At 45.1% G+C, this 14993-nt stretch overlaps 1 protein-coding gene across 1 annotated transcript in view; it reads left to right on the top strand.

Moving 5' to 3' along the window:
• Positions 1-12581, top strand: part of LOC101604628 (uricase-like) — a 32852-nt gene extending 20271 nt beyond the window's left edge. Inside the window, exons 5-8 of the mRNA XM_045138502.1 lie at positions 4779-4965; positions 8318-8441; positions 11085-11168; positions 12053-12581. Coding sequence (XP_044994437.1) covers positions 4779-4965; positions 8318-8441; positions 11085-11168; positions 12053-12127 — 470 coding nt within the window. The 3' untranslated portion in view covers positions 12128-12581. The remainder of the gene's footprint in view (positions 1-4778; positions 4966-8317; positions 8442-11084; positions 11169-12052) is intronic.
• The last annotated feature ends 2412 nt before the right edge of the window (positions 12582-14993 follow it).

Genomic DNA, 14993 nt, shown 5'->3' with positions numbered 1-14993 from the left:
CATCTAATTGATCTTCACATTTTTAAAAATTTATTTAGTTAGTTAGTTATTTTTAGACTTTTGCAAGCTTGAGGTTTTGTAGTAGAATGACTTAATATGGTTTTTAAATAGCTCTCTTTTAGCTATTTGTGTCCTTTTTGGAGGTGTTAAATGTGGAAGCAATTATCCTCCATGACAGGATTTTTTTTTTTTCTCTTGGTTTAGTTAGAGCTTTGTGATTTTGACACCTGATGCTTAGGTAAGAGATCAGGCTTGTTTTCTATTAATTCACAGTCGGTTTCACTCCCTTAGTGGGGGAGAGGGTAGGTGCCTGCTTGTCTGAAAGATACATGCTGTCAAGTGTGGAGGAAGAGACTAAGAGCTAGAACAAATTAGGTTCAAGCAAAATAAAATGTGAAAAAATTTCCCTTATTGCATGACTCCACAATCATGGCCAAAGCAAACAAACAAAACATCGATTAGGTGCTTTCTTGGGAAGTAACCTAAAAAAAGGACAGTTGTTCTTGTTGAATACCTTCTTGTTGGTCTAAACTGGCATTTTTTTTTTTTTTTTTTTTTTTTTGAGGGTAGTTTTACACTAGCCTAGACTGGCCTGGAACTCACTATATAGTTTAGGCTGCCTGATGGAATTATCCACTCTGTCCAGCTTAAGTAGTTAAATTTTACATTAGGAAATGTCATGATCTCAAAAATTGCAAGCTTTAAAAATTTATTGTGATCTTAGAAGAAACTCAGCATTAGTAAATTAATGATGATATTCAATTAGCAGGAATTTGGCCAATCCTGTAACTTGTGTTTCCAAGTAGTTTTTTCTTATTAAATTGAAACTCAAAACACTTTCAAATAGTTGGTTCTTTTTTTAAAATTGGAATCTTTTTAAGGGAGTATGTGGCATGGTATTTTTAGATGATGGCCCATGGACTTGTAAGCTTCAGGTTTTGACTGGCCTTTTGAGATCTGGGGCATTGGCCAACAGAGAAGTTAACATTAAATCCTCTGGTCTCATCCAGCATGTCTAGAGTATGCCAAAAAAAAAAAAAAATCTTTCAATGTTCAAAGAGCATAGTTTTATTTTTTTAATTATTTATTTATTTATTTATTTGAGAGCGACAGACACAGAGAGAAAGACAGATAGAGGGAGAGAGAGAGAATGGGCGCACCAGGGCTTCTAGCCTCTGCAAACGAACTCCAGACGCGTGCGCCCCCTTGTGCACCTGGCTAACGTGGGACCTGGGGAACCGAGCCTCGAACCGGGGTCCTTAGGCTTCACAGGCAAGCGCTTAACCGCTAAGCCATCTCTCCAGCCCAAGAGCATAGTTTTTTGTTGACGGTGGCCCTGGAGTTGATGGAGGGCAGCAGAGAAGATGGGTGGGCTCTGCCTAAATAGTAGCAGGAATTAATTATCTTTGGGAACACAAAACATTTGTTTTGTAGAAAACTGATGTCAGAACATATTTAAGAAATGCAGCCAGGCATGGTGGCACACACCTTTAGTCCAGCACTCGGGAGGCAGAGGTAGGAGGATTGCCATGAGTTCGAGGCCACCCTGAGACTCCATAGTGAATTTCAGGTTAGCATAAGCTAGAGTGAGACCCTACCTCGAAAAACAAACAAACAAAAAAAAAAAAAAAAAAAAAAGAAAGAAAGAAAGAAAGAAAGAAAGAAAGAAAGAAAGAAAGAAAGAAAAGAAATGCAGGAGACATGGTCTCTGTTTCCAGGCTCTACTGAGAAAGAAGATCATTTCAAAATGGCCAAGCAGGGGTTAACACTGCCCTGAAGACAGTAATACGTCATGCCAGGGCTGGTGGTGTATAAGATGGCATGGGAGAGGGAGTGGTCAGTGAACCTTTAAGCAACACAGGGAACATTCACAGTGGTTAAAATTAACACAAAATGTCAACACTGTAAAAAGTATCCTAATGGCCTTCACAGAGCATTTTAAAAAAAAATTTTTTTTTTTTTTTTTTGGTTTTTCGAGGTAGGGTCTCACTCTAGCCCAGGCTGACCTGGAATTCACTCTGTCATTTCAGGGTGGCCTTGAACTCACGGCGATCCTCCTACCTCTGCCTCCCAAGTGCTGGGATTAAAGGCGTGCACCACCATGCCTGGCTCAGAGGAACTTCTTTATGGGACCTTAGAGAAGATTTTATTTATTTATTTGAGAGAGACAAAGAGGGAGGGATTGAGAAGAAGGGAGAGAATGGGCTTGCCAGGGCCTCTAGCTGCTACAGACAAACTCCAGATGCATGCATCACCTTGTGCATCTGGCTTACATGGGTCCTGGGGGAATCAAACCTGAGTTCTTAGGCTTTGCAGGCAAATTCCTTAACTGCTATGCCATCTCCCCAGCCTAAGACTTTTTAAAAAAAATATTTTATTTATTTATGAGAAAGAGAGAAAGAATGAGTGGGCATGCCAGGGCCTTTAGCCACTGCAAATGAACTCCAGACACATGTGCCACCTTGTGCATCTGGTTTACATGGGTACTGGGTCATCAAACGTGGGTCCTTAGGCTTCACAGGCAAGCTCCTTAACTGCCAAGCCATCTCTCCAGCCCCAACCCATGATTTTTAAGGAATCAAATGTTTTCAAGTTACACTGCAGTCATTTCAGAGATCAATGTTGTGATCTCCACTGCAGACCGATGGAGAAGTTCCGTTTGGCTGGGGCCCTCAACTCAAAGCACTCTGTGGAATGGGAGGTGGCAACCCTCTCGTCCCCTGGAAAGGCCTCTTCTAGTACAGGAATGTGGGAATGAGACTGAAAGGAAGGAGAGAACATCTCACAGATGGAGAGTCACGTAAAAAGGGGGCAGAAACACATAGAATCTCATGGTGTGCCAATGAATTTAGACTCCATCTCTGCCAGTTTCTAGCTATGTGACTGTAGGCACAGAAATAAAGACCACCTGCATAAAAATATAGACTGCTGAGGATTCAGTAAGAGCAAGACAGAAAAAGGCAGCCCCCCACAGGCATGCTTAGGCCCCTCTTCCCGGTACCTGGTGTGTGAGGCCTGGGGGGCGGGGAAGAGTCGGAGAGGGAAAGGAAGCGAACTCTCTGGGATGGAAAAAGAGTATGTGATGAGATTCTGGTTCCCAGGCGTGACTCAGCCTTGCTGTACTTACTCCTTAAACAGATACCTACCTATTGCTTGCATCTGCCCTTGTCTTTAGCTGGAGGCGTAGGCAGCCTGCGTTTGATGTTGGAGGTTTGGCAAGCGCTCCCTGCACGCACCTGCCCTCACCAGCTTGTGCATACGAATGTGCCCACAGTGAGGCTCATTCCTGAATGTTCCTGGTCTTGCATGCAGCTTTCTGGGGTTGTCTAGCCAAACGCCCACCTCCCACTTTCTGACAGCCTGCAAGGGTCTCTCAGCTCGTGCTTGGGAGGAGCTTCGCGTTGCTGGGTTCAGCTGCTGCCTCGCGGCTCAGTCCTGGTCCTGCCTTTGCCGGGTCCACTGCTGCATCTTGGGGGAAAGGCGCTGCCCTGGTGGAGCATCCTTGGCGCCCTGGGTTTCCAGTGTGTCCTCCCGTGTCCGGTTTTCTCCAACCCCTGAACTGTGGAGCTGTGGCTTGCTCTGCGTAGAAAGAGAGAGGCTCCTCTTTTGCCTTGCTTCCCCGTCACCTGGGCACTGCTTGGCACACACGTGAAAACAGCTTCTTCTGAATATGCCAATTGACCCACTCCATTGTTTCCTGGAAATCCACAAACCAACTGCAGCCAAAAATTCAAAAGCTTTTGTGGATATCAGTTCCGGGGAACCTGTGCCCATGGGTCGCAAGGCTCCTCTGCCAACGCTTGCTCTAGGCACAGTGGTGGCACCACGTTCAGATCCACCAGGGCACCATGACGTCGTCGGCGTAGCCGAGACTGCAATCACTAGCTCGTGTGCAGCCTACCGCCCACCCCCCTGGGGAAGGGATCACAGAGGGAGAGCTGGTCTGGGAGCTCACAGACCCATTCCAGCGCTGTGGACTGGTGATTGTGGTAAATCTTGAAAGCTCTGAGGTGATGCAGTTGAGGAAGTGAGGCCTTCAGCCCAATAGGTGTACATTCTTGGATCTTCCACTTGACTAAGGCGGGCAGAGAGCCAGGGAATCCATGGGGAAGGGAAGGCAGAGGGTCCTCATCCCTGGGGACTGGGAGACAAGGAGCTAAGAAACCAAGATGCCCAGTGCAGTGCCGTGGCAGTAAGAAGAAACCGCACTGCTAACGGCCTCGGCCTTACCTGTCGTTCTTTCTTTCTTTCATCTACAGTTTTTTAAATTAACAACTTCCATGATTATAAACAATATCCCATGGCAATGCCCTCCCTTTCCCACTTTCCCCTTCGAAACTCCATTCTCCATCATATCCCCTCCCCCTCTCAATCAGTCTCTTTTATTTTGATGTCATCATCTTTTCCTCCTATTATGATGGTCTTGTGTAAGTAGTGTCAGGCGCTGTGAGGTCATGGACATCCAGGCCATTTTGTGTCTGGGGGAAGCACGTTGTAAGGAGTCCTACCCTTCCTTTGGCTCTTACATTCTTTCTGCCACCTCTTCCACAGTGGACCCAGAGCCTTGGAAGGTGTGATAGAGATATTGCAGTGCTGAGCACTCCTGTCACTTCTTTCCAGCACCATGGTGCCTTCTGAGTCATCCCAAGGTCACTGCCATCTGAAAACAGAAGGCTCTCAACACAAAGTGAGAGTAGCATTAATATATAGGTATGAACAGTAAGAGAAGTTTGCTGAGCATAGTATATACACTTCTTACCTTTCTTTCTATCTGAAAGAGTCTCCAGTCATTCATGCCGGAATCAAAGATCTCAAGGTCTTGAAAACAACCCAGTCTGGATTTGAAGGGTTCATCAAGGACCAGTTTACCACCCTCTCCGAAGTGAAGGATCGATGCTTTGCCACCCAAGTGTACTGCAAATGGCGTTATCACCAGAACAAAGACGTGGACTTTGATGCTACCTGGTATGAGCCGGGGCTGAGACCCAGCACGGGAGTGGGGTGTCTGACCTTTCTTCCAGGGGCCATGGGCTCATGGAGTCTTAGATCTTTAAGGGTAACTCAGAGGTTATAGGCCAGTCAACTTCCCCATCACCCAATAATCCCTTCTCACTTTTTTTTGTGTGGTGGTGTTCATGCATGTATGTATGCATGTTGGTATGTATCATGTGTCATCATTGTGTATGTGTATGTGTGTGTGTGTGTGTGTGTGTGTGTGTAGACCAAAAGTCAATGTTGGCATTTTCTTTTGTTAGTCTCCACCTGTTTTTATTTTTTTGAATTTATTTTGAGAGGAAAAGAGGCAGAGAGAGAGAGAGAGAGAGAGAGAGAGAGAGAGAGAGAGAGAATGGGTACACAGGGCTTTCAGCCACTGTGAACAAACTCCAGATGCATGCACCCCCTTGTGCACATATGTGACATTGTGTGCGTGCATCACTGTATGTCTGGCTGTGTGAGACCGGGACATTCGAACATGAGTTCTTAGTCATCAAAGGCAAGTGGTTTAACCACTGAGCCATCTCCCCACCTTATTTTTGAGACAGGGTCTCTCATTGACTGTAGAGCTCACCAGTTGGGCTAGAGAAACTAGCCAGTAAGCTCCAGGGGTACTCCTGAATCCGTCCTATCAGAGCTAGGGTTACGGGTGTACTCCCCATGCCTTGCTTTTTGTGTGGTGGTTGGGGAGACAAACTCCGGTCCTCATGCTTGTGGGACAAGTACTTTGCCCAACGAGCCATCTCGCACGTCCCCTGCCTCTTCTGGGATTTATGTAACCAGTGTCTCACAGCGTTAGAGTGTGTTAGGAACACTTGAGGGCGTGTTAAAATGAAGACTGTGGGGCTTACAGCCCAGGTGCCTGCATGAATTTGTTTCTCTAACAAACTCGCAGGTGATTTTTTTTTCTTTCCTGCTTGACTACATCAAATGAAGACGGTCTTGAGTCTCCGCACCTCAGTGATGCTGAAAGTGCTGAACTGGGGCCATGAACCCGCCTGTTCTATCAGGAACTCTCCTGTTGTCTTTTTTTTCTCTTTTGCAGTGGATTTTTTTTTCCATTTTTTAAATTAGTGTGTATTGGTTGTACAAAATAGTGGGCTACATAGTCATATCTTCATACATGCATCCAATATACTTTGACCATACTGTGCACGTTACCCTCTCATATTTTCCAAAACACTCATAACAAGCCATGTTCTCATGAAGGTACATCCCAGGAAACCCCTTGGTCCCAGCCAGATGGAGATAATTGGTCACCACAGGCTAAACCCCAGATCTCTGATATTTATAAAAGTATTTTGCAAATGACAGACGCTTAGATGACGGAAAGGTGCGAATCTTACTATAAGGCTTCTTGTGTGTGTGGGGGGGGTTGCATTGTGGGGCATATGCTGTGTGCATGTTGTGTGCAGATGCGTGTGCCCCGTGTGCGCATAAGCACACGGAGGCCAGAGGAGGAGGTTGAGGGTTAGCTCCTCCTCTAGTGCCCTTCTGCCCTGTTTCCAGAGACACGGTCTCTCTCTGAACCTGGACCTTTCACACCCATTCGACTGAGCGGCCAGTGAGCACCAGTGACCCTCTTGTCTCTGCTCCCGTCAGCACTGGGACTGCAGGCAGACATGGCCATGCTCAGACTTGACCTGAGGTCCTCATGCCTGCACAGATCGCCCTCTCACCACTGGACCCTCTCCTCGTTTCTGTGGTAATCTATTTGAGAAGGAATTATGAAGCTCATGAACCCCTGCCCCCACTCACCTTTTTTCCCCTTATTCCTTCGTTGAAACTTTTTTTTTCTTTTAATGATTTATTGCATTTATTTATTTATTAAAGAGAGAGAATGGGTGCACCAGGACCTCTAGGCACTGTAAATGAACTCCAGATGCATGCACCACCCTGTGCATCCGGCTTATGTGGGACCTGGAGAATTGAACCTGGGTCCTTAGGCTTTGCAGGCATGCACCTTGACCACTAAACCATCTCTCCAGCCCCCTTTGTTGAAACTCTTAATTGTTAGCAATCCCTAGGGTGAGCTGGAGTCTATTCCTCCCCCTGTATAATTTCCTCCCACAGGGACAGTTTCTAATCTCTTTTTGTTTTTTGAGGTAGGGTCTCACTCTGGTCCAGGCTGACCTGGAATTCACTATGGAGTCTCAGGGTGGCCTTGAACTCATGGCAATCCTTCTACCTCTGCTTCCCAAGTGCTAGGATTAAAGGTGTGCACCACCATGCCCAGCATATGATTTTTTTTTTAATGTTGGGGGGGAAACACCTCACCTCAATTCTCTTTTCCATTTTTTCTTTCAAGTGCTCCCACTGGGCACCAGGATCCTGCTGTATTGATGTTGAAAAGATGACCAGACAGAACATGCCAGACAGTGGAGTTCCTCAGGCCTCCCTCCTCAGATGGGGACTCAGAGATGATGGCTTAACTCATGCCAAATGGGGGATAATAATAACACTTGCTTCCTCTACATTGAAAATTTAATGACATAATCACACAGGAGAGTTAACACAGAGCAAAACCCCCAAGGTAACAGCTCAGGGAAGTAACCACACATAGCAGTGAGAGCGATCATATTTGGTAATGTCATCGAGGCTTCAAGCATGGCGGAGAACCTACCCTGAAAGGTCATTTGGTCTTGGGACCAATTTAGAAGGCTGCTGCGTGTTTATTGAGTGGTTTGTGTTGTATGTGTGTGTGTGCCTGCATGTAGAGAGAGAGAGCCGGGAGAAAGAAAAGAAGGAAGAAACAGAACACAAAGTTTTTAAAAAACCTTATTTATTTACATTTTCAAAATTATTTATATGAGAGAGAGAGAGAGAGAATGGGCATGCCAGGGCCTCTAGCCACTGCAAATGAACTCCAGATGTGTGCCCCATCTTGTGCATCTGGCTTACGTGGGTTCTGAGAAATTGAACCTGGGTCCTTAGACTTCACAGGCAGGTACCTTAACCACTAAGCCATCTCTCCAGCCAAATTTTATGTATTTATTTGAGAGCAGAGAGAAGGGGGGAGGTATTGGCTCACTAGGACCTCTTGCCACTGCCAATGAACTTAAGACACATGTGCCACTTTGTGCATGTGGCTTACATGAGGAAATCAAACCCAGGCCAGCAGGCTTTGCAAGCAAGTGCCATTAGTCTCAAAGCCATCTCCTCCGCCCACAAAGTGTTTTGTTGTTGTTTTGTTGGGCACTCTATGGGTAATAATCTAAGACCACCAATGAAATCATTTTCTGGGGTGTTCCTTCTTAGTTTTATGATGCAGTTCTATTTAATACACCCCATAACACCCTCAGTCTTCTCTTCTGTCTTCTAGGCGCACCGTTTGGGACATTGTCCTGGCGAAGTTTGCTGGTCCCTATGACAAAGGAGAGTACTCGCCCTCTGTCCAGAAGACCCTCTATGACATACAGGTGCTCTCCCTGAGCCAGATTCCGGAGGTATGCTCTGCTACTTGCCATTGTGAGGGCTGAGAAAACTTGTGTCTCCTGTCAGCGCTAAGAGTTGAGAGTTAAAATAAGAAAGTGGAAGACACATGAAAAAACTGACATCTGTTGCCGCTCAAAAGCTTGTTATAACAAGTGAGAAGAGAGCAAAAATGGAAAAATCTGCTCAACCCAGAAATGCAGGCCACTGCTAGAGCTCTTTAGTTTTGTTGAAAATTCCTTGAATCCTCTCAAATCAAAGCCTCAAATTCAGGACCCTTCTGATGCCTTCATAAGAGATAATTAGATGGAGGTTTGATGTCTTAGCGGATCCAGAGAATGAATGGTAGATGCCGAGAGACTAATCTATCCATTTATCCATCCACCCATTCCTTGGTTTGATATTATTACATATTTTGTCTGACAGAACACAAGAGTTACAAACATAAACTAGACATGGTCCCTACCCTCAAAGACTCCATCATTTAGTAAACACAGAAGACGAGTGAGCTTACAACAGATGTTCGTCTTCAGAGACAAATAGGGGAAATCTAAGATTATATTCGAGACTGGGGGAATGAGATAGGTGTGCAGGCAGGAGATGGCGTGGTGTGGCATCATTTATAGCTGAGAGCCAATAGGTGATGCTCGAAGAGTGAGATACTGCTGTGTGCCCAAACACAAGGGGGCCTTTGTAGGTAGACCTGTTCATAGAAGAGAGCCTGTGCTTTATTCTGATAGCATTGAGTAGTCACACAGGTGTTTCGGCAGGACGTGGCATGGCCATGTTTGTACCCTACGACTGCCACTGACTGTTGTTATGAACAAAAGTGATGGGCCTCAAGCAAGGCGGCAAGTGGGGTGCTGTTGCAGCAGTTGGTCAGGGAGCGCCTGTGCCCAGGTCCTGATGGGATGTAAAAGGTCCAGGGCACTTCTGTGTCTTGGACCAGCACGGTGGCAACCCTCAGCAGGCCCTCCTCTGGCTCTTCCTCCCTTCACTGGGTGAAGAGATGGTGAAACCAAGGCTAGAGGCGTGGAGAGCTGGCTCAGTCAGAGAAGTGCTTGCTGTGCAAACATGAGGACCTCAGGTTGGTCTCCCAAACTCACACTGGAAAACTGCTCAATGCCGGGTGTGGTGGAACACGCCTTTCATCCCAGCACTCAGGAGGCAGGCAAGAGGTAGGAGGATCACCATGAATTTGAGGCCACCCTGAGACTATGTGGTAAATTTCAGGTCAGCCTGGGCCAGAGAGAGACACTACCTCGAAAAACCAAAAAAAGAAAAAAGAAAAGGAACTGGTGAAGGTGGTGCCGCAGATCCCTGGTACCACCTGGCTAGCTAGTCTAGCCTACTTGGTGACCTCTGGCTTAATGCGAGACCCTGTGTCAAAGCAGGTAGATGACACCTGAGAAATGACACCCAAGTTTGTCCTGTGGCCTCCATACACGTGTGCACGTCCACACACACAGGGACGTATACACACGTACACCAAAGTAACACAGTTTTCTTTTTAAAAATATTTTATTTATTTAGTTATTTGAGAGACAGAAAGAGGAAGAGAGAGAGAGAATGGGCACACCAGGGCCTCCAGCCACTGCAAATGAACTCCAGAAGTGTGTGCCCCTTTGTGCATCTGGCTTACGTGGGTTCTGGAGAATCAAACAGGGATCCTTTGGCTTTGCAGGCAAACGCCTTAACCACTAAGTCATCTCTGCAGACCCAAAGCGACACCTTTTCCTCAAGTGCCTGCATCTCCCCCAGTTTACCCAGACAACCAGAGGTTACTTCCAGAGGCTAGACAGGTCTCTTCTAGAGACCTCTCCTCCAGCAGATGGGTCATGCCCTGGGTGCACACATCTTTAGGCCTGAAAGCGGGCAGGAAATATGGAGGTAGCTGGACCTACATGCCAGAGCATCTACTCAGGTGATCCATGAGGCAAGGCTGGCCAACCTAAGGGCTGCAGCCTTTCTGCTCCTGCTACCATGTACAAAGAGCCAAAATTTTAAATTACAGCCTGCTCTTCCAGGTTTAGTGAAAGTGTTTGCCAATGAGAAGAACAGAACATATTTCACTTCAAAGATTCTTTAGTTTGATTACAACTTCTAAGTCTATACTTTTACTTTAATGCCTACAAATGGTAGGGATGAGCCTGAGAGGTGATGAAATGGAGAGGATATCAAGATGTTGACCAGGCAGGTCCTGCAAACCAGTTGGAAGCTACAGAGGCCTTTTCGTGTTTCTACCTCAAGGAGTCCTGACATTTCAGACACACAGGTTTGAGAGGAGCCGGCCCTACCACAGAAGGGACGGTGTAGAATGACCAGAGAGGACCATGAGAGGGCACCTTAAAAAAAACGGAGTTGGAGGGCTGGAGAGATGGCTTAGAGGTTAAGGCACTTGCCTGCAAAACCAAAGGACCAGAGTTCGGTTCTCCAAGACCCACGTAAGCCAAGATTCACAAGGTGGTGCACGTGTCTGGAGTTTGTTTGCAACGGCTGCAGCCCTGGTGTGACCCTTCTCTCTCTCAAATAAATAAATAAATAAATATTTTTTTTAAAAAGGAACCAAGATCAAGGATGGTGGCAGGAAGGGTCAGGGTAGGTGGAGGGAGAGACTCCCGGGTGCCTGGTATGATGGTTGCCATTGTGGATTCCAGATAGAAGATATGGAAATCAGCCTGCCCAACATACATTACTTCAACATAGACATGTCCAAGATGGGCCTGATCAACAAGGATGAGGTAAGAGAAGGCCGACGTCTGCCCCATCCCCCGTGAGCCTCCTCGTCAACGTGGGATGACAGTGTCAGCAGCTTCCACTCCTAGCAGCTGCAGCTTGGGGAGTATTTATAGTTGCCTCTGATTAGAGCCTGCTTTGACTGCGGGCTTTTCAACGCCTGGGGCTGGAGTATTCTAGAAGTAGATGAGAGATTATAGAGGAGGGCTGGAAGTTGCGGAGAGGAAAGGCAAAAGAAGGAACAGAATGTGCCCACAGAAACAGCGCCGAGATCAGCCTCTCTCACAGGTCGCAGCTGCCTATTCCTCTGTCACGAGGCCATGAGGGGAAGGGAAGACTTTTATTTCATCACACCAACCTTTTGATGACACCGTCAATTCAGTAGCATACGATCCACATGGGAAGGACTGAAGACGTACGTGTATTCTAATGGCAGTCATAGGTGGTGTGATGAGGAAATTCAGGTTCTCAAAGGAAATCTTTGTCTTGGGAAATGCACTGGCCCTGACCTGTCTTTAGCCATGGCAGATGATTATTAAGCCACCAGTGGACAGTGACTGATGCCCAAAGTGTGTCATCAAAGCAAAAGGTCAAACTGTGTTCCCTACACTCTGTTTTTAAAAACCAGGATGTGTAATGCACTTTAGAAACATTTATACCCCATTGATTAAAATTTAAAAAGAAAAAATAAGCTCATAATTTCAGGAAAATCAATTTACCTCTCAATGACTGCAAGAAAATAAGGCATTACCAGGCTTCTTGCGAGCTTCCTGCAGGGCACATGCCCTGTCCTGTTTAACAAGGTGTTCGGCTCTTATTCCAGTGTTCATTCACAGAAAGCAGAGGGCTGTTTGCATGTCTCTCAAGTCACCGTGTGTTTTCTACTCAGGTCTTGCTGCCACTGGATAATCCGTATGGCAAAATCACCGGGACGGTCCGGAGGAAGCTGTCCTCAAGGCTGTGATGCCATTGTCACTCTCCACTGAGGAGTAGTCATTTGTGATGCTGGGGTTACAGTGTTTAGCCTTGCCAAATTTCAACCGGAATTATTGATCTGTGGCATTTATTTTCCTCCTGTGTGAACTCATTTCTTTCTGTAACAGATCAGCCAGGCATTTTGGGGGATTTCTTCATCAGTAATTATGACATGCTCTACAGATATAGGTTTACATAAAAAACTCAGAGCAGAATTAGAAAGATCACAAATCAAGATTTCTTTCTTTCTTTTTTCTTGGTGGTCTTGGGCCTTCTTGTCTTAGAGAAGATTTAAAATCACATCATTAAGAAAATAATCATGAGTTAGTGGATGTGCCACATCAATGAATTTGAGTACAAGTTTAAGGAGGAAATATTGTTTTGTCTTTCTGGTCATTCTGGAAAGTACAGAAAATATAATAAAATCATGTTGAAAAATCTCACCATTGTGACTTTAATTGACTGAATATTTGAATTAAAAAGATTCTAGTATATGCATTACTTAAGACCTTATTTCTACTCTTATAATACCTTGTGACCTTGACATATTACTTTTATGATTTTTATAATTCTAAGGGTATCTTTAAAAATACTATTTATTTGAGAAAGAGAGAGAAAGAGGGAGAGAGAGAGAGAGAGAGAGAGAGAGAATGAGAATGGGCGTGACAGGGCCTCCAGCCACTGCAAACAAACTCCATACACATGTGCCACCTTGTGCATCTGGCCTTACATGTATACTGGGGAATTGAACCCAAGTCCTTAGGCTTTGCAGGAAAGCACCTTAACTGCTGAGCCATCTCTCCAGCCCTAGAATATCTTTAGTATACATTGGGGTGTCAAAGTAAGTGCAAATTGTTTTTCCTTGTATAATACATCTCTTTGGTACAAAGAGGCACATTTAACAAATGTTAAATCAATGTGGATGAATCAATAAGAATTAATATGCATATTAAAAGAAGACTATGTGTGGTGTGTGCACTGATGATTTCTGCATGTGTATTTTATATTTCACCATGAACATTTCTGATTCTCCCAAAGATGAACATTTGTTGCTTGCATAATCAGAGAAATATAAATATAATTGAGGATTTGAAGATGAATTTTTAAAAATTTTTTTGTTTATTTTTATTTATTTATTTGAGAGTGACAGAGAGAGAAAGAGGCAGAGAGAAAGAAGAGTGGGCACACCAGGGCTTCTAGCCACTGCAAACGAACTCCAGATGCGTGTGCCCCCTTGTGCATCTGGCTAACGTGGGTCCTGGGGAATCAAGCCTTGAACCGGGGTCCTTAGACTTCACAGGCAAGCGCTTAAGTGCTAAGCCATGAAGATGAATTTTTGAGGACTTAATGGGGTAGCACAGAAATATCTGTGAAGTATTGGTGACGGATGCACAGAAACTATCACGTGTTTGCTGGATGAGGGACATGCTCTTCCTTCTTTTGTCATGAGACCCAAAGAAAGAAGCTATCTTTGGCCTGTGGGCCAGGAGAGAGGTGAACCTTACAGGAAGCTGGAGGCCATCACCAGCTGGTCAGCGCCTACTTGGACAAATCATGGGATAAGAAAGACGATGTCAGTGGATGAGGAAAGATCTGCGCCACCCTGGGCACTCACGTTTCAAAAGGTGTTTCTGAGCCATGCAGCTTGCGTGGCCAACCGACTGGCACATTTTATGCTTCTGCTGATATTAGTCAATTGGTTCCAAAAGAAAGACTTGGCCTAAAAACTAATCACCACAGACAACATAAACCTTCACTGAGCCTTTTCTTTTTCTGAAGCAAAATTAGGGTTTATTAAGAACAGGGTAGCATGTACTCAAAGACAGATTTAGAGTGTGGGTATTACAAGAGAGATGACTTTAAGTGTCAAGAACCTTTTATTGACAACTTCTATAAATATAGATAATATACCATGATCATAATATTCTCCTACTACCCCCTTCTCCCCCTCCCAAATTCCCCCTCCACTGAATCCCTTCTCCTTTATAATTAGTCTCTCTTTCACCTTTATGTCATCATATTTTTCCTCCTGTTATGCAGGTCTTGTGGAGGTAGTGTCAGCCACTGTGAGGTCGTGAATGTCAGGCCACTTTGTGTCTGGAAGACAGCATTGTAAACACTCCTCCCCTTCCTTTGGCTCTTTCCTTCTAGATTTTGTTCAAATGATAAGATTTTGTTCAATTGATGCCATTGACAATCAGGTTCAAAGATTAAGCAAATTTAAAAAGTAAGTAAAAACTACGAGCTGCTTTAGCTTATTTCTCTTATATTTAATAATTGTCTTCCATAGGTAGCATCATAAAGAGGTTTATGCGGTATGTTGTTCAGGTTTATGGATGAGAGAAGTGCTGATTAGTTGAGCCTTTCTTATTTGATCTTCTCTCACTCATGGAAGTTTAAAAACGCTTTTAAAATGTTTTATTTAATTTATTTGTTTATTTGAGAGAGAGAGACATACAGAAATAGGCGGGGGGGGGGGGGGAGCATGGGCATAGAGGGTCTCCAGCTTCTGCAAATGAACTCCAGATGTGTGCTCCCCCTTGTGCATCTGGTTCACGTGGGTCCTGGGGAGTTGAACCTGGGTCCTTTGGCTTTGCAGGCAAGTGCCTTAACCACTAAGCCATCTCTCCAGCCCTAAGAAACACTTTTCTCTCCAGAAAAGAGGCTAATGTTAGATCAGAAGAATTCTTAGACAGAAATCAGGTCCGTTTAATACCTACGTGCATTTTGCTCCTCCTGACCTCAATACGGTGACTTTCATCAACTGCTAATGAGGCGCTCTGTTCCAGCCCTGTGTCAGCAAAACCTATAGTCTATTAAATTGCCAAGGACCAGGATCGCATTTTGTGAAGGAT

Source organism: Jaculus jaculus, chromosome 19 (assembly GCF_020740685.1).
Source record: "Jaculus jaculus isolate mJacJac1 chromosome 19, mJacJac1.mat.Y.cur, whole genome shotgun sequence".
NCBI lineage: Eukaryota > Metazoa > Chordata > Mammalia > Rodentia > Dipodidae > Jaculus > Jaculus jaculus.
Note: the sequence above shows the minus strand (reverse complement) of the source record. Positions and strands in the feature narration are given on the sequence as shown.